Source organism: Saimiri boliviensis, chromosome 6 (genome assembly GCF_048565385.1).
Source record: "Saimiri boliviensis isolate mSaiBol1 chromosome 6, mSaiBol1.pri, whole genome shotgun sequence".
In the NCBI taxonomy this organism is placed as follows: Eukaryota; Metazoa; Chordata; class Mammalia; order Primates; family Cebidae; genus Saimiri; species Saimiri boliviensis.
Genome location: NC_133454.1, coordinates 48896583 through 48916563, shown reverse-complemented (window position 1 = coordinate 48916563; position 19981 = coordinate 48896583). Strand labels below are relative to the sequence as shown.

General features: G+C 44.6%; 1 protein-coding gene across 19 annotated transcripts in view; it reads right to left on the bottom strand.

The window, feature by feature from the left end:
• Positions 1-19981, bottom strand: part of NCAM1 (neural cell adhesion molecule 1) — a 341199-nt gene that overhangs the window by 32910 nt on the left and 288308 nt on the right. For 6 of the 19 annotated variants that reach the window (XM_010334549.3, XM_074400587.1, XM_074400591.1 and 3 more), the window contains 6 exons: positions 18240-18269; positions 13982-14132; positions 13420-13604; positions 12960-13056; positions 12465-12635; positions 10262-10393 (listed from right to left, as the gene is read on the bottom strand). In XM_010334549.3, the coding sequence (XP_010332851.2) occupies positions 10262-10393; positions 12465-12635; positions 12960-13056; positions 13420-13604; positions 13982-14132; positions 18240-18269 (766 nt within the window). Of the gene's footprint in view, positions 1-4477; positions 4526-9115; positions 9131-10261; positions 10394-12464; positions 12636-12959; positions 13057-13419; positions 13605-13981; positions 14133-18239; positions 18270-19981 lie in introns of all 19 variants that reach the window. The other 13 variants (XM_074400589.1, XM_074400593.1, XM_010334556.3 and 10 more) reach the window with 4 other exon arrangements.

Sequence of the window (19981 nt, the reverse complement as noted above, 5' to 3'; positions counted from 1 at the left end):
TCCACCTCAGCCTCCCAAAGTGCTGGGATTATAGGTGTAAGCCACGGCACCCAACCTGTTGTGGTTAAAGTTATATCTTTAGACTTGTGATTGCACTGATAAGACATAAATTTGAGATTTACAATGAAAAAAAAAAAAAAAACCCACAACCTTTTCTTGTATGCATTTAAAGGCATTCCTTTTGGTCCTATGTTGTGACTGAGTGATCCTGACTTGTTAAAAAGGCATCCTGAGCTTCCCACCTTAAATTTCAGAGACCAGGGAACGTTTTGGCCATTGCCAATTGAGGCTAAGGGAGAAGGGCAAAGAAGGAAGATGAAGACAAATTTCTGAGCAGAGAACACTGCTGATTAAAAATAACCTGAGAGAAATGCTTTAACCAGGCTACATCTTCCCTTGTCACTGTGAGCTGACAGAATGTATGCTTCTTTCTTACTGTCTGACATTACACAGATTTGGGCAGATTCCTACCAAAGGGGCTGGCAGGGATTATATACAACTAAGCAATTTCTCCTTTGGTTTTATTTAGAATACATTTATTCACTCATAATTATAAATGGGCACACACACACACACACACACACACACACACACACAGAGACGTGCAAACCTGGGAGAGATTTATTTTCAACCCCATCGATGATCATTGATGGATTTTCACATGCTGATAGCAACTCTGCTATTATTTCCACTGCAATTCACATGTGCTACATTTCATCTTACTGGTGAGGAACATGTTCATGTTAAACACAGACTGCTGCCCAGTTGTGACAGTTTTGCCTCTATCTCAGTATCCACTGGGACCTACAATTTGGGTCAGTAGTCAAGTGGCTCAAAATAAAATGACTCAAACTTTCTTCCCTTTGGATGTCACAACTAAGCATTTTATCTGTGGGCAGAAATACCTGATGTTTAAAAATTAAAGACATGTCAGGGGAGAGACACCTAATTCTTTCTTCAGGCAAAATCTGGAGCCAAGATTGTATTTCACTAACAGAGAAGACCAACCTACGTGACCAACCAGCCACTTTAAATGTGACACAGTTGTACAAATACATTATGTAGCTTTCTCCTACTGTGCCTGGACACACATTGCACCAGGCTGAAAAAGGACAGGAGTAACACTGCAGAAGCTGAAGAGGGGCTGTTAGCTGCATTCCTTTCCAAATGCAAAAACAAAAAAAACAAAACAAACAAACAAAAAAAAAACCTCATCATCTGAATTAAACCCATGCGAGCACAGCCTATTGTCACTGGCTCTGCTCTGCTGACAAAATGAAACCTCAAAAGCATCAGGAATTAAAATTCATCATAGCACACACACGGAGGGAACACCAAGAAAGCAGACCCTTAGCTGTGTTCTGCAGTAGAAAAAAAGAACCATTTCATGCAACACACAGAACCAGGAAACTCTTTTCTTCTCTGTTCAATTATGTATCAGAAGACTTGGCCCTGGGAGCTGGAGCTATACTTTGCATACCTGCTTTCTGCCTTCTCGTTCTGCTTGATGAGATGTATGTCATTTTCTCTGTGCAACCAGAAATATTATAAAATCTAAAACTCCCACACAGCTCTGATGCTTCAACACTGTAAACATGCACACATACTCATGGATTCTCAGGGGATTCAAGTCCTCCACACACATCTTACTTCATTAGATCGTTATAAAGACCAGCTTAGAACATGTTACAGTGGTGATTCCGTGCACGTTTTCTACGATGGAAAAGAGGATGCAGTATGGCTCTTGACTCCATTGTCAAGAGATAAATTCCAGCCCTTTCACGTGGACTCTCAACCCAGGGGAGCCTGGATTAGGCTTCTTCTGCCCATCATTTTTCAAGCACTGAGGCGGGAGCCTGAAAGGAGACAGCAGGAAGGAGCTCTCTCCTTCCCCTGTGCTCTACACATGGGGAGACAATGGAGAGACAAAGCGGGGTACGCTCTCAGGAAGCAGTGGCTGCCTCCTTCTAGGCATCACCCTCTCCCTTTCCCCAAGCAGCCATTTTCGCCTATTCCTTCCCTCCCTCTCGGTCTTTTCGCTGCTGCTACATTAACACGCGCATGTGCGTGTGTATTTCAGAAGGAGGGACAGCAAAGCAAAAGCCAGGAAGGAGATGCTGTTCCTTTGTGTCCTCAGTGTTTCCCTAATCCTGGTCTATTTTTAACTCGAGAGTCGATTTGGAAAGGCCTCCTCATGCACGGAGTATTCTTCCAATAATCACCCCCGTTCTTTTGCTGATGCTTGGTTTGCTCTCTTGGCCAAGCAGAAGGCATGCTTAGGAAACCACACCAGGCTAGGAGCCTTCATGCATTCAACAACTGTTGCTTTTAATAAAAGGGAAAACAACAGGCAGCGCTGAAACCTAGAAGTCGGCCCTACAACAAGCGATCAGAGACCTGGCTGAGAGCAGCTCAGCCCTGTACTCACTAGCTGGTTCTGTGGTTGCGAGGGCAGGAAGAGGCCAGGTTGCTATGGAAACATGACAGACAGAAAGGGCACAGAAAGGTGAAGGAGAGAATGGAGATAAATTAAACTCATAACTATGTATGTATATATACATGGGTGTGTATATATTATATATATGTAGCCATCATTATAAAGAAAAGACAGAGATGGTGAAGGAGGTATTCTCTCACTCTCTGATTTATCAATATTAATATACATATTTATTTATTTATTATTTTGAGATGGAGTCGTGCTCTGTCCTCCAGGCTGGAGCGCAGTGGTGCAATCTCAGCTCACTGCAACCTCCACCTCCTGGGTTCAAGCAATTCTACTGCCTCAGCCTCCTGAGTAGCTGAGATTATAGCCACCATGCCTGGCTAATTTTTGTATTTTATAATAGAGACAAGGTTTCACCACGTCACCTAGCCTGGTTTTGAACTTCTGGCCTCAAGCAATCCACCTTCCTCAGCCTCCCAAAGTGCTAAGATTAGCGCCTGGCTTTAAGATACATATTTAAAAGACCTTAATATACACATTTAAAAGAGGTGATCAGAGAGTCTGCTGACAAATGACTCTCATGCAGCAAGAGATAACATAACTCTCATTTATTCTTGTGATTAATTCCAGCTGTTATATTCTGGGCAGTATGTTTTGTGTTTTTCACATTTAATCTTTAATTTTTCACAAACACTTAAAAGGTCACCGAGCTAGCTCAGTGGAACCCAGTGGAAGCTTGCTAGATTCCCCAAAGCTGGAATCCAGCCTTCACCTTTGAGATAAGAAATCTGAGACTTGGGGAAGCTCAGCAACTTAGCCTAGATCATGGAGCTTCAGCTGGAAGTAGTGGAGCTGTGATTTGAACCCAGGTTTGTCTACTTCCAAAGCCTGAACTCTATCTGCTATAGGATAGTGCGTGGAAAGGCACTGCATGGGGCGGTGAGCATGCTTCTGAGTCAACCGATGGTGACAGAGGGCTTCTGAGCTTGAGGCTTGAGTTACCTCCTGAGTCTGAGCCTGAACTACAGGGGCTTCTGATATATGAAGATGAATAAAGCCTGCCAGGCGGCACCACCCTGCCTGCCCCTTTGCCGTTGTCTGCCACTCTGGACAGATGCTGGCATTGCATCCTCGTCTTACTCAGCTGCGGTCTTACTTTGCTATTCCCCTCCGGAAACCTAGGTTCAAAACTCCAAATGGTGGCAGGTCTGAAGCCCCTTCTACTCCTGTGCATTCAGGAGAACAAAAGGACAGGATAGCAACATTAATGAGATCGGAAATGAGCAAGGCTTAGCCAGGATGACGAAACCTGAGAGTGACCAGTTGACCTGACTGCTGGCTCCGTGGTAACGATCCCGGCTTGGCAAAGCAGAGCTTGATAAACATTAAAATGTTTGCGATTTTCTTTAGGGTGGTGGGTGACTACTCATCCTATTTCACAGAGGAGATAAACAAGGCTCACTTGTGAAGGGTTAAATGATTTGCCTAAGCGCCTACTGCCAGGCACACCTGCAAGCAGACACTGTTTATTTTACCACAAATATTTATAAGAAAAGTATGCACTTATGGATAAAGTGAAAGCTACAGGCCTCCCTATCTAATTTCAATGTCTAAATCCAACTGTGCCAATTAAAATGAAGGTAAAAACAAAACATTCCAACACATTTTCTATGACCCTGCAGAGCAGACATTTTTCTTGGTTAATTTCTTTGGCTTCTCCAAATACGAGCTTTGATCCAGCCCACTCAGAATCCTGAGGACAGGGCTGGCAGTGGCCACTTCGGGGATCTTGCCTGCAGGGTTTTCTATCCAGAGCAATGCTTTTCCCTCGCCCCTCCTCCAGGGAAGGCTGCCCCTCATGGATCTTAGAGGCCCTATGCCTATTTCTCTTCTAATTGCTTCTCTACAACCTGATGCTGCTTTCTGCCAACTGAGTTGAATTGTCACCTGGTGAAGGAGATAACCTTAGGCAGAACAAACTGTGGCTGGTGGAAAGCAACCTGCGGAGAGACGGATGAAGAAAATGATACTCACTATCTGGTGGAGACAGTGGAACAGGGGTAGACGAGCTAGCAGATGCCGCTGAAGAAAGAAAAATGAAGGTGGGAAAAAAAGATCATTGAGGCACACAGATACTGAATGAAAAAAATGGAAGCGACAACTCTAGGGTGTCAGTATGGGGAGCTGAAGCGAGTTAAAGTGGGACGAACAACACCGTGCATGAACAGGTGGCCAGGGCTCCTGTGAGGAGCAGGGCTCTCTCTAACATCAAACCCTGAAGCAGTGCGCCTGCCAAACCCTGCAGCTCAGGTAAGGTCTGGGCCAGGAACAGCTGCACAAGCCTCAAATCTTGTCTGAAAACAAATACCCAGTTCAGCAGGACCAGCTGTCTCCATAGGACCAGAGGTACAGGAGGAAAGGGAATTTGGACCTCAGTGTAAGGCGAACCAGTGAAGGAGAAAATAGACATTGGCTTTCATGTTACACATCTGTATTTGTGTTTCTATATAGGTATATATTTCCATATATGACTATTTATAGCAAAAGCTATATGCCTCACTCATTTCCACATCTGAATGAATGAAGCAGAAATGGCTGTCCTACTTAACGTGTACTACTGAGTGAGGTTCATGATCCTTTATTATACAGATGATGCTGCAACCACCGGTACCTTCCAAAACTCCCATGCAGAATGTGGTTATTTGGAGGCTGGTACAGAAAAGCTATGCAAATAATGTTCAGTGTTATTCTCACTCCTCTAGAGAATAGAAACGTTGAAGAGACTGGGACTCGAATTCTAGCCAATCTTCTGTGTGGAGGATGGTTAGTTGTGCATCTGAGATATTGGGACACTGAATGGATCTTTGGTTTTTCATTGGCAAATATTTGGAAATAGTCCCATCAACAATCACAAAACAAAGCCCCCTTTGAGAGTTGGATGAAAATTTGGAAAAACCTCAACATATCTCTGACACTGCCTTAACATCTGATACTTATGATTTTCTCTTCCATATGAGGTCATCTCATTAAACCATGAGTACAGTGTCACTGGAATCAAAGCAACAAAGAACTGTCACTCATCGTGATTGGATGGTCTGGTTAATGCAGGTAAAAGTATATCTCTCCTTCCCTCTCCTTTCTTTGTTTGGCTTGAATTGTTTGCATAATTGTCCATATTATTCTGGCAAAGAGATGGAATTTTACATGCTTTAACTACATATATGACAATGCATTTAACTTATACTTGCAGTGTGCCACCTGTGGGACAACATGTGAAAGCAAAAATCTCAAGATGCCTCTTTTCAAAAGTAGAGACTCATTCATAATCTCTATACTCGGGAAGAAACCATCTATTTTGCTTCATGGTACAGAAGCAAATTAAGAGGTAACGTTTGGGCAATGAAATTACAAAGGTGGGTAGCTTGGTCACGAAGGGGAAGTTTCATACCAAATTGTAAGGAGTCTGACAGAAGCAGCCCCTCTCAAGGCAAACAGAGGTTCTGAGCTTTCCACCTGAATGTCTTGATGGCATGCAGACATTTGGCTTAAAAATACATGAAATCAGCACATTTTCCCAGGTTAGAGTTTTATTTGTTTGTTTGGAGTCACAGCTTCCTCATCACCTTCATGCGCATTCATGAACTGTACACAAAGGAACTTCCAAACAGGTAAGCCATGCTTTCTAACTGGCTGCTTGAACGCAAGAGTCCATTAAGCATTTGTGGCTTTTACTAGCTCCCCCTGCTCATCCCTGCCTTGATATATCCACGTCCCTGAACCTGGAGAGGTCTATAAAGAACCAAGAAAGCAACCCCATTATTGAACTGTCTCAGGGAACTTCACGTGCTGAGTTAGTGCCAAATGCGCTGGTCTCGCCTGACCCCTGGCAGTCCCGGAGTCCGGCAGCAACACCTCCCTGTGCAGCACACTGGCCTCTACTGATTCTGTGCCTTCTCTTCCTTGGGTCTTGGGGTATAATCAGGGCACAACTCCAGTGGCATGGGACCCAGCTGTGTATCTGCGTCCCAACAGTACTATAGGACAGGGGTGCTGCGTCGGTGGTGCCAGAAGCTGGCATCGGAAACCAATGCCACTGGTTCTTGGGCTCAGTGCAAGCACACAGCTAAATTGGTTGATTCTTTTTACCTAAGTTCAGAACACCTTTGTGTCTTCAAAAAAATGGGTGCAAAGGCCGGGCGCGGTGGCTCAAGCCTGTAATCCCAGCACTTTGGGAGGCTGAGGTGGGTGGATCATGAGGTCAAGAGATCGAGACCATCCTGTTCAACTTGGTGAAACTCTGTCTCTACTAAAAATACAAAAAATTAGCTGGGCATGGTGGCACGTGCCTGTAATCCCAGCTACTCAGGGGGCTGAGGCAGGAGAATTGCCTGAACCCAGGAGGCGGAGGTTGCGGTGAGCCGAGATCGCGCCATTGCACTCCAGCCTGGGTAACAAGAGCGAAACTCCCTCTCAAAAAAAAAAAAAAAAAAAAAGAAAAAAATGGGTGCAAGAACTCTGAGAAGGTCCTTCCTAAGGCTTGTCCTCAGTTCCTAGCAGCAAAAAGGTGGGTTTGTCATAGCAGTGGTGACTGCTGGCAGCATCCTCCCAATGATATCTGTTTTCAGAATAGATCTAGGGGCAGCAGGATAATCCGTGGGCTAAGTCCTCACTTCAGCAACTCAGGGAAGGTTATCGGGGCACAAAGAAAGACCATAACAAGTTATATTTGGTGATAATATGATGTTCCCATATGTTCACCGTCTCATCCTGCTAAAGGAATGCTCAACTCTAAGACTATGCCATGGTTCTACTTATCTAAAAGAAATTTGCCTTTGATTCTTCAAACCATAACTTTATTATATGATTGAGAAAAACTAACTTTTTGTACCATCAACAATGCCTGCTGTTGTATCATTCATGATCTACTTGGAATGCAGGGATGACACCATCCTTTTGCAAAGGGCTTCTTGGAGTCATGGTTACTTATCTGTTTTGATACCATCAGACAATAAAAAACAAGATTTGGAGATCTCTTTTTTGTAGTTAAAAATTTAAATTTAAATTTAAAATTTCATTAAAATTTTCATTTTTAACATTTACTTGAAAAATATAGCTTCTGCTATTAAAAAAAATCTCACCTTTGCAAGCACTGAGCTGGCAATGAATGAAAACCACTGTGGTCTTTGAAGTCCAAGACCCAGTTGCTCTGATTTAGTACTCAAACTCCAGTTACTGGTTAGAAACTCAGAAGGGGGCCTCATCCCAGCCTTCCTCTCTTTAATGTAGCTAAGCCAGCATTCATTTACTGATCAAATCCAGATCAGAGGAAACCTGGAGACTCAGGTGAACCACCAGTTAAAGATCAGGGGAAAGATACAGAAGGAAGGTTCCCTCATGCCCAGAGTGGCTCCTCCTGAAGTTGCTTAGGGCACAGCTGCCAGCCCAGAGCAGGCACCTGTCAGTCCTACCTGACGGCTCCATCCCCCAACTCTGATGCCTTCCAGAGCTGGTTCATCCTGGCACCAACTCTGCTGAGGTAGGAGATTTGACACTTGCTCAGAATCTCAGAACACCTACATGTAGCTACTTAGTATTTGCTGTTGCTGCAATATTTCTGAATAAATGTTAAAAAGATAGGCTTCCCTGAGTGCCTTTCAGGAAGCAGGAGACTTTTATAAAAAGAGTGTACAGCTTCCTGAATACCTTTTCTTCTGTGTCTGTCTGGGTAACACCTCCCTCCACTATTCTCTGCCCTCAGCCTAGGAAGAGCCAAATCTCAGGGGAAGGAAAGTTTAGGGGCATTTCTGCAGGTGGACGGAGTCAGCTACAGTTCATCTTTCTGTTACCCTTGTTCCCTGTGTCCTCTATTTACAGCTTACACTATTTGCATGTCCTTTCAGTGGGGAATCTCCCCGTCCTTACCGTGCATAGCAGGAGAGTTCCTACATTAGCTGGTTAGTCTTCCCCAATAAAGGAAATGCACACTGCAAGAAACTACATGCTGAAGAACAGAGATGACCAGAACTAGAGATTTAACCCTGCAATAGCTTCCTGCTGGGCATGCCCATGACTCGGAACCAAAGTTCATACTCTTGTTTTGACTATGGCAGCTGCTGCAGGAGCCTCCCTGACCAGTCCTCCTATTCCCCTCCAGCTACCAAGCTGACAGACCAAAAGCAAGGAAGCAACTGAGCTCCATTCCTTTATCTTCTAAAAGCAAATATGAAAATACTTTCAGATTCTTTTTCCCTTTAAGGTGTTTTGAATAGTGGCCTGGTGGGGCTGTGGTCACTTTCCCGGCATCTGGCTGAAGGTGAGTCGGGGCAATAGCGGGTTATTCAGGGCCCATCTGCAGACTTCCACCATGCTTGGCTCAGCAAACGCCATCTTTGCCGTGGGGTAATCATCACACACAAAAATTAATAAATAAGCACAATTTCCAAAGACACAGAAGTTGCATGCTCTAAAACAGGAAGAGTGTTAGCCTCTTGGAGTAACCTACAGACGTTAACAACAGCACAACTAGACTAAGGTCAGTGTGGTTAAGGCCCAGACAGTATCATCTACTTCAGCCTCTAGGGGACAAAAAAGGGTCCAGAACTAAATTAAGAACTAGAACTAGGAGATGTTAACACTATGGAAACAGGTAATGAGGTATGAAGAGGCACTTACGTGGAGGAGGGCTATCTGCATTTCCCATGGATGGAACACAGACGAAAAGAAAAGACAAGAGACAGACCCAAGAAAAAAAAAAAGATGTAAAAGAAATGAATAGAATCCTCAGAGCACATGGAGCTGGAAACTCAAATTATCAAATTACTTCAAATCCAGAGAAAGAAGCCATTCCTGTAGAAGGAAGATGAGATAGGCTTTCCTATTTCTGGGAAGAGGTAAGGGTCGTGGGTCCCTTTGCAGGCCCCTAGCTTCAAGGAGAAGGAAGCAAAGGATTCTCCCAGGTGCATTTTAAATCCAGGGGTCAGAGAGCCCAGGGAACTCTGAGCGCTCGGGAATTTAGCTCTACAATATCTTCATTAGCTGGGTGGACTCAGGAGCTTCCCAGGGCAGCTTCTCTGTCTGCAGAGGGGTATGACAGGAGCAGGGCTTGTCCGGAGCCTGGCTGCTGGTAGGAAGGGAGGGCAAAGTGGGACAGGCATAGTTTAAGGAAAGGAAATGGCAGAGGAAAACCTAGAGGTATACTCCTGAGTGGAATCAGGGAGAAGCGATTCTCTGGAAAGAGGCCATGAGGGATGCTCCTGGTATGGGAGAGAGAGGAGCAGAAAAGGCCAAGGCCAGGGCTGCCTCTTCCCCTTGGCTTTGCTGGATTTCTTCTGCTGCTCATATATTCTATAGCAATCTCCAGTTGTCTCCGACTTAATATGTCTGCTGCATCAAAAATCCCGCAACGCATGATGTGAACTGTCACCATGTTTACCCTCTTCCTGCAAGTCACAGGGTGCTTAGGGCTTCTGTGGCCTGTCAAAAAGCAGCTCTCCCAGATTCTTTGACAACTCACTGCTGGTTTTCTCCCCACTGCCCTTAATAATGTGTCGCTGGCTTCCCCCCTGGCTGTTACTCTAACAAGCTGGACCGGCTACTAGGACAGTGTCCCTAACCCCTTGGAGAAAGAGAGGATGAAGGGACTGTATGTTAGCTGTCACTGAGAGCCATAGAACTAGGAGGTGGGGCCTCCGGGAGCAGAGGGATCTGAAAGACAAAAAGCTGTGATCTGAACAATGACACGGGCCAACTCAAGGTCCCCTGCTGCCCCCAGGGAGGAGAGGGTAGGCTGGGAAGAGGCAGGCAGCTGCCTTTACTTACGGACTGGCTGTGTCTTGAACTCGGAGGCCGCGCTGATCTCGCCCAGCCCTTTGCCGTTGAGTGCCGCCAGCCTGACAGCATACGTCGTCTCGGGCTTCAGGCCCACAATGGTGACGATGCCCTCCATGCTGGCTGTTGTGAGAATATGGGAAGGATCACAAAAGAGTGAAAGTCTATCGTTAAAATGGTGCAGCTGCTCTGGAAAACAGTAGGGAGGGCCCTCAAAAAATTAACTGTAGATTTATCATTTGGTCCAGCCATTTTATTTCTGGGCATATGCATAGAATTAAAAGTCGGGACCACACAGACACAGATACCTGGATGTCCATGTTCACACAGCATCATTCACAATAGCCAAAAGGCAGATACAACCCAAATGACCATTGATTAATGAATGGATACATGAAATGTGGCATATACATGCAATGAAATGTTATTCCACCTTCAACAGGAAGGAAATTCTGACACATGCTACAACACGGATGAATCTTGAAGGTATTATGGTAAGTGAAATAAAATGAGCTAGTCATAAAAGAACAAATGCCATATGATTCCACTTATATGGAGGTACTTAGAATAGCCAACTACATAGAGACAGAAAGAATGGTGGTTGCCAGGGACTGAGGGGAGACAGCAGATGAAGAGTTAGTGTTCAATGGGTACGGAGTTTCAGTTTGGGATGATAAGTGCTGAAGAAGGATGGTGGTGGTGGGTACAACTTAGTGCCACTGAATTGTATGCTTTCAAATGGTTGAATGTAAAATGCATGCTATGTGTATTTTATCATAATAAAAATACCTAGAATTGACCTTTTCTTTTAAAAAAATCTGTTGGACAGATAGTAACTTGAGATCAATCTGCTACAAAATTGGTATGAGGTTTCAGAGGGAAGTTAGGAAGGTAAAGTGATTGCTTTCCTCTGGCTCTAATCCTGATTTCCCAGCAGCTTCTTTTGGCTGCCCCGGCTTCCCCAAGAAGCTGAAGGCGTGATGGAAGCTTTCTGTCAGAACTAATTCTGAGGAAAACTGTGTTGGATGATGTCTCTGAATGGCCGTGATACCAAAATCCCAGTTCACTCCCAATTCCACTCTAACTACCCCATAGCAGACCAGGATTAAAAGTTTGTACAGAAACAAAACATACTTCGCTGAGTTATTCCAATTAAACCCAAAAGGGGGAATCCAACATAAGCACACACTATCCTCGGATGATCTGGGCTCAGAAGATTCACACTGCAGTAATCCAAGGGTCAGTCTTTTAATCTTTAGCTTGGAACGATATCACAGGAGTGATTTAAGAGCGGATTTGTCCTGCTGGCTCTGCTTGCTTGGTTACTATCACAATTATAGGACAGTCACTGAGCACAGATATCCAAGCAGGACTGGCTGGGTGTCAGCAGAAAACCTGAAGCACAGGTTAACTGTGGACTGAGTAGGGTGGACTGGACTCATCTGGCCATGCTCAGAACCTATTCACTGGATTCATCTATCTGTGCTCAGAATCTCTTCACTGGCCTCATATATCGGTGCTCAGAACCTATTCACTGGCCTCATCTATCTGTGCTCAGAACCTATGCACTGGACTCGCCTATCTATGCTCGGAACCTGTGCAGTGGACTCATCTATCTGGGCTCAGAATCTATGCACTGGACTCACCTATCTATGCTTGCAACCTGTGCAGTGGACTCATCTATCTGGGCTCAGAATTTATGCACTGGACTCACCTGTCTATGCTTAGAACCTTCGCACTGGACTCATCTGGCTGTTCTCATAATGTACGGACTGGATTTCTCTGGCTGTGCTCAGAACATACTGACTGGACTCATCTGACGATGCTTCAGAACCTATGGACTCGACTCATCTGGTTGTGCTCAGAACCAATGGACCGGATTCATCTGGTTTTGCTCAGAATCTATGCACTGGACTCATCTGGCTGTGCTCAAAACCTACGCAAGGCTCCTGCCTGGAATGTGGTAGAGACGCCCTCATTCATCTTGGCAGGGTCATGAGAACCAGGCTCCGAAGCACAAGCATGGGTTGGGGCTGCAGTAGGGGCAACAACTCTACAGGGAGATGTGACCATGACTTAATTCTGGAGGCGCAGTTCCCAATTCTGTAGGGACATGCACAGGATGGCAGGTGGGGACATCTGAGTACTGAGGCACTCATGGTCCCAATGGAAACACCGGCTCCTCCCAACTCACCTTCCTTGGCATCATACCACTTGGAATGCCATACTTCTTCACCCACTGCTCTCCACTCAGCTTTGTATTTGAGGATGGGCACCCCACCTGTGGCCTCTGGTTCATCAAACTGCACCTGCGCTGTGCTGGAGTATGGCTCCACCTGGTCGATGGATGGTGAAGAGGGGGTGTCTGGGGGGAGGACACATATGGAGACCCAGGTGAGCCCACTTTGGCCCAGGACTGTTAACTCCCAATCACCAAGGCATGTCTTTGTCATTTCTGCTCCCTCTTGGGAATCCTGTTGCTATATCCTGTCTTCCTGGCCCATCTCACCACATGGTTCTCCCACAACATGCCCCATGCTCAGATCCAATGGCTCCCAGCTTTCCAACCCTCTGGCTTTGCTGACCCTGGATTTTTCTTCTTCCCAATATCCTGGAATTGCTCAAGTACACAAATTGGGCTGGCAAGGGTAAGGGTGTGTGTGTGGCAGCTGCTGTAAGGGGCACTTACCTGCTTGAACAAGGATGAATTCCAATGACTCCTGCCCAATGCGGTTCACTGCAGTACAGTTGTAGTTTCCAAAATCATTCTCAGAATCTGGGGTCACCTTTAGAAGGAAATGGCTCTTGGGTTACAAGTGTCACATGGGATGGTCACAGACTCAGATCTTTATTTACTGGATTAAGTTAGTGAAAAATAGAATTAGTAAAGCACGAATCATTAGCTCCAGCCCAGCCTTAAACAAGAGAAAAGAATAGCAGCAGGGCTCATGGGAGAGGCACATTCAGGGAGGAGACTGGTGGAGCAGGCAAAGGGGAGCTGAAATGAGGCCCAGTATCTTCTCCAGCTCATGCCTTCCCTGCTCAGGATGTGCCAGAGAAGCAGGAGAGAGGACTTGAGCTGCATTCTGGAGCCCACCTAGAGTCAAACTGTGCTTCCTCCATTCTGCCTCGCCCCCATCCTGACTCACCTCCAGATAGCTGGCAGAGGGGGTGTTGTAGATCTTGATATTGCTGTAGTTGGAGCTTGGCAGCAGCTGACCATCCCGAAACCACGAGATTGTGGCACTGGGATAGGCAAACACCTCGCAGGTGATGTTAACCTGGTTCCCCTCCCAAGTATACACAGCCACAGGGCCCTGTAGCTTGGGGGCATCTGCAATAAATAACAATGACTGTCAGGATGACTGCCATGGTCATGGAGCTCCCATATCCTGTCTCCTGGCACTGGAAAGGTAGGTGTGCCCCAAGGCAGAGCTAGCGCCTGGTATAGTAAAGGTCAAGGCTATTTTAGAATTCCTGTGCACTTGCGCAGCATGGGAAGACTCAAGGGCACGGCAGGCTTGTAAGAGGCCTGGAGATAATGTGTGTGGGGTGGCATGGGGACAGAGCCCTGAAATGGCCTAGGGCCAGCTGCAGGAAATGCAAGCAGAGCTCATAGGTTGCAGGTAGGTCCTTGCTGCTGTTTTCCTTTCTCATCCTGATTCTGCCTTGCCCCTTCCTCCCACAAGTCCTTCCTCATTTTTTCCTCACATTGCACTTCAAGGTACATGGACTGGGAGTCCTGGCCGATGGTGTTGCTGGCGGTGCAGATGTACTCTCCGGCGTCGGTGTACTGGATGCTCTTCAAGGTCAGTGACGACACGCGGGCATGGCTGCGCACCACCATATGCCCATCCAGAGTCTGCCGGGAGGAAAGGGAGTGTGTCAGAGCCTGAGAAAGAGTGGAGGGCAACAGTGCTATGGCAGGACAGGGGCTTGGAGACTAGGTCATCGCTTGTCTGTGACCCATCTCACCTCCCCTCTCCTCTCTGTGCCAATGGCTATCTTACTCTAGGTACCATCTAATGAGGGAGGCTCTGGGAGGCAGCATGAGAACTTGGGAGTTTCCAAAACAGAAAATGAGTCTCAGTTACATGAAGCATCCTGATCTAAGTGCCAAGACTGGTTCGGGGCTAGGTCCCCCAAGATGACTTTATTTGGGATGTCTAGAATGTAAGCAAAGGCTCTGGCCAGCAGATATTACAGCAGCAGCAGCCCTGCCTCATGAGATCCTGGGAAACCTGCATTCCCAGCCTGTCCTTTCTGTCGGCCTGCTTGCCAGTTCTACAGTGCATGTACCTGTAGTGGGACATTCCAAAGTGCCCAATATAAGAAATTATTAAAGAAACCCTTATTTGTGCAGATGCCTCTCTTTCCTGAATGCTTAAAAGTAAGATAATCCCATGTAAAAACACGTCAAACAACTCAAAGATCAGGAGCTGTAGCACACTGGAAGTGAGGGTAATTGGGTTCTCTCTCTAGGGACAATGGCACAAACAGTGCCAGGCAGGTCTGGGAACTTTGACACCTTGGCCACCAGTATTTTATAGTCCTTGATACAGCAATGGGCTTCCTAAGTCTCTGGAATTATAATGATTGGTCAAAAAGAGAATAAGCACATGGTCCTTAGGCAATGGGAACTGGAATATTTCCAAGGGGATTTTCCCCTTGACATTCTATGTAAAATGGTTGCTGGAACAGGAAGATTCTAGGCATATGGCCCAACTTCAGATCCTCAGGAAAGTTGGTGATCTGGAGGAGGGTCTCATTCCATGTAGACTGGGCCCCCTTGTCTCCAGTATGTAATGTTCTGTACAGATGGACAGGAGGTTATATTCTGCACCTGAGGTCTGCCATCCCATGCATTGGGTCTTTAACGAATGACAGAACACTTGGCTTCAGGTTCTTGAGATATGCTGTTTTGGGGTGGTGAAGCCCAGAACTGCAGTGTCATACAGCAGTTAGATTAGGAAGCTCACAAGCAAGGCAATGCTGGCCTTGTTCAGCAGTCTCAGCAGATCTACCATGAGAAGTCTCTCTGACCATCACTAACAGGTCTAGTCTATTCTGGTCATCTGAGCCCACGGCATTTCATGTCTGGAAACTGAAAAACAACTGCTAGCAAGAAGACAGAAGAGCCAAGCAAAGTCATGACTGCCTACTGCTGCGGGTCCCTCTCCTCTCTGGGATGAGTGTTCTGATGCTCTGCTTTGATCTATAAATCCGGGAGGCTGGTTGGTTGAGAGCTGCATCCCAGGAGATGCCATACATTAGTGAGAGATGACAACAAACAGGTGTAGAGCACTTTGCTAGAAAGCCTCGTGACACCCAGTTTGTTGGAGATACTGGATTTTTGAGGGCTGACAGTGCTAATACGTTCCAGGACTATTTTCATACATCATACTCAAAACTTTACCCATGAGTCTAGACTAGTGGCCTCGAGAGCATAGGGCATCCTGGCAGGTATCTCTAAAGGGCTGTGCTGACCTGCTTATCACTTCTACTTGTCCATAACAAAGCAGGACTGAAGGCAGAGGGAACTAAGGAAAACCCCTGACCTTCCTGGTTATCTCTGTGGTATCAACCAGCAACTGAACTGTAATTCTTTGTGACACAGACCAGACTTGTCCTGGGGCTGCCACACACAAACTTGGAAACTGGACCATAATCTTCTGGAAGTCAAGTGAACATTTCCATAAGGAAGATATGTTGTAACAAAAGAGGCAGAGAAACTCATGTAGGTAAGAACAGGACCTTGACGACAACAAAGCAGGGGATATTCCAAGGCTTTACTCAGAATAATCTAGAAAACAGTTGAAGAGAAACTCAGAAAACAGTTGCAAAAAATTTTCCTGTCTAGTTTCTTTCAGGAAATTTCTCCATGTGGAAATTTCTCTTGTTTATTGATGTCCACAGACCAGCCTTCTTATTTTGCAGTGATTCACTACAGATTTCCTGATAGAATTATCTGCCAGATGCCCAGTTCTTCCTTTGAAGATACACAGATAGACTCCAATGTCATTAGACTATCTTCCCCTGAAATGCTTTTACTGTGGCTCCTGCACAACTTCAGGGAGTGCCACCTACCAGCCATCCAGACAAAAAGTCACGCTGACCACCCAGGATGCAGCAGGAGGAGCAGATGAGCTCTGGGCAAGTATGAAAAGATACTGATGGCAAGAAAACTCCCTTTTTTCCCCAAAAAGTATGAAGCCTAAGAATAATTATTCTTCTCATCAAAATGTTTTGGTCTTCCTCCTTCCAGGTAAAAGTGCTAACCCTTTTCCAGAACTTACAAAATGAAAGTGGCCATAACCCGAGCCTTCTTTTGCACTCATCTGGACTTAGGTCTTCATCTCCGAATGAGACAAACAGGAGAGAATGGAACTTCTGAGCCCTAGGGGCAGCATTCACTTGAAAGTCAATTACATCCAAAGTGAGACACTCACAATAAGGACACTTCTGAAAAACGGAGTGAGGTGTCTGCTTTCCTGGGAGTAAACCTATTATTTCCACTTACAATAATAATTCTCTTAACATCTCCTTAATGCTCCCTGATAAATCTTAGCTCCTCCTCAACCAGGTCTAAATGAGTATGGATAGGGAAAGTTGTATATGGACAAGCAGAATGAGATCTGCAGCTGCTTAAGAGTGGCTGATAACCCTTCTCTCTCTTCCCCAATCCCAGTGGGTCCATGACTTTTGAACAATAAAGCGCCCGACCTGCAATAGCACTAAGTGATTCCTATGCCACAGGTGGGAAGGATCTCAGTGAGGATGTACATTTAACCATCAACCCTATGACAGAGAGGAAGGTCTTCTACACAGGAAGTTTATAATGAACTGGATTTGACCATGGCAGCATGCTCACATGTGCGAAACTAAGATCAGTGGCTGGGACAGGCGGTCAACTTTTAAATATTAAACAGCACATGAATATTTATAACCTTGACCTGAACACATGAGTTACATGTTCTGAATAATTATCATTTCTGAGAGACTAAGAGGATAGATTTACCAAATTAAAATACAGAATCTATAGGATCACCATGTTTTGCATTTATAGCATTACACAATCAAAGCCCCATCTGGATAAGAGGCAAAGGCTACTTTAAAAAAGTCCTTAGAGATTAGATCCTTGAATCTCATCTAAAGTCTACTGGCTTTATTTTCACTGTATATCACTTCATAAAAATCAGGTAAAAAATTATAGGCATGATGATGAGTAGGGTCTTGAGGTGTGGCAATCAAGGTCTAAAGATTAATATTTAGCTTCAGTTTTCAAACTAAGTCCCATGTTATCCAAACTGAAGCAATGAGTCAGAGAAATTTCAAAGGCTAAGTGCTACTGACTTTAAAAAAACATAAAACCATTTGTACCTTATCATTCTAACCTCATAAATTTAATACTCTATAAAAGTAATGGAGATAGGTTTAGCATTTGGGAAAACCAATGAGAGACATCATTTGCATTGCTTTTGAGATGAAATGTGATGTGATAATTTACCAAGACTGATCATTATAAAATAAGTGAGCAACAAGATGAGTTGAGCTGGAAAGGAAAGGGAGGAGCGGGTTTTTAGATCACTAAATCTGTGACATTATGGTCCAGAGCCACATCAACCACGTGACTGAAAAAACTTTCAGCATTTCAAAATGCCTGGCCTGGGAATTGGGGGCAATTTATTTGTATCAGTATAATTACCTGGATGTGATTTTACCAGCACCAGCGAGAGAATAAGATCCCATTTTAGGAAATAATACGGATTTGTTCATCCACTCCCAACACAGCTTGCTTGCTCATCCTAAAGTAATACTATTGCTAAGTAATGTCTACCACTATCGACCTATTCTTTAATCTAACTAAATTACTAATTAGTTTAGCATGTCTGGTTATTAAACTGCAATGGTGAGTTAAACTGTAATGCTTTCAAAACTAAAGACTGGCTAGTGGTCAGGTAAGCTATACCTCTTGCTTCTCTGGTCGAGTCCACGAAGCCTGGAGAGAACAAGATATAAAACACAACAAGAAAGCAGTAAAATTTTACAACATGTTGCTTTAGAGAATGTTTCACACTGCATTCCGTGCACATGCAGCTTTTCTTTAATTCAGAACTTTTCCAAGGCCCACTTTCAATGGTGTGTTTATTACCCAATTTAATTTAGGATTTAGCTTATGTTCAGCTTTTTCCCCCCTTAGGCACATTAAAATGTATACTTCAAAAGGTTCAGGCTTTCCTAATCTTTGGTATACCTAGATATGAATACTAGTAGGACCAGACTGCTCTCATTCCAAAACACCTTAAATATTGCTCATAGTATTTGGTGGCATGACTAGTTCTAATCACATTATCTAAAGATACTTAGAGAGTAGGTTTCCTCCTTTGGATTTTATAAGGCAGCTTATCACAGATATACTAATGCCATTTTATGCTCATGCATTTTATGACTCTTTTCATGCATTCTGTTAAAATCATTTTTTGTTGTTGTTGTTGTTCCAAAAGGAACAAAGCAAGGAGCAGAGAGGTCCTTGAGACCGGGAGTCAGGAAGCTTTGAGGATACCAAATGGGAGTGGTTGTGGGAGGGCTTCAGTCCTTAACAGCAGAGAATGCCCAGATGGTATGCAGGCTCCAGCATGTACCATCTCCATCAAACACCGCATTCCATTCGCAAGTTGGCATTCGCAAGCCAACCCAGACACACAGAGGTTAGGGAGATTTTCCACCCACATCTAGATTTTTTATTTCTCTAGCATTTGGGAAACTATTCTCCTTACAGTTTATCTGTTTTTCATACTAGGAGTCAAAGACATGATAGCTGCATTGTTCTTTTTATTACATGGCAAGACTGCCTGATTGTCTCTGATGTTCAGATGGAAAAAGGATAGAGTAGATGCCAGAATCATAGCAACGCAATCCAAGGAATGCAAGTAAGTTAGCAAACATTTAGTAAGAGTCCACTAAATGCAAGGAACTTTTGTGAGAAATGAGGATGGAAATACCGAGTAACACGATGTGGTTATGAAGAAGAAGATGAAAACAGAGGAACATGCAGAGACCAAAGTAACGGAGGGCCAACATGTCCAATGTGCTTGCCAATTCCACATCACTTAGAAGCTTGTCTGTTACATGCCAGGGCTGCAGGAATCAAGATCTTTCTTTTGAGAGATGATATCATATTGAGTTGTTTGTTGTTTCAAATCTGATTCTTCTTGTGTGTCTCCCAAATCACTATGACTGTGGCTTTTAGAATAAGCAGTTGCTAGTAATACAAAGCTTCCAGTAACATCACCTCCTACTTGTGTGCCTGGTGAAATGATAGGAAATATCTTGGTCCTAACAATTTGGCAAAGGTGTGATCCACATTAAGACAACCTGATATGCAAATACACACATATGAAATAAATCAGGGTATGATTAGTAATCCTCAAAAAATGGTTTGTTCTAGGTTGTTTTGATAGTCATATTTTGTTGTCTTACACACAAGTGTGTAGGAACATGTATATAAAATAAAGTGAAGCATCTCTATACTTTTCTTACATATTCCATTATTCATGTGTCCACACACTGGATAAACCAGACTCTGACTGCTCAATGAAGTCATTTTTTCCAGTGTTTAAAAGTGGGCCCTGCATTTGTACTGAATGAGGAATTGTTCCTGGCAAAAAGGAAACTGCAGCTTCCAAAGAATCCAGAACTTCAAAAGTTCTC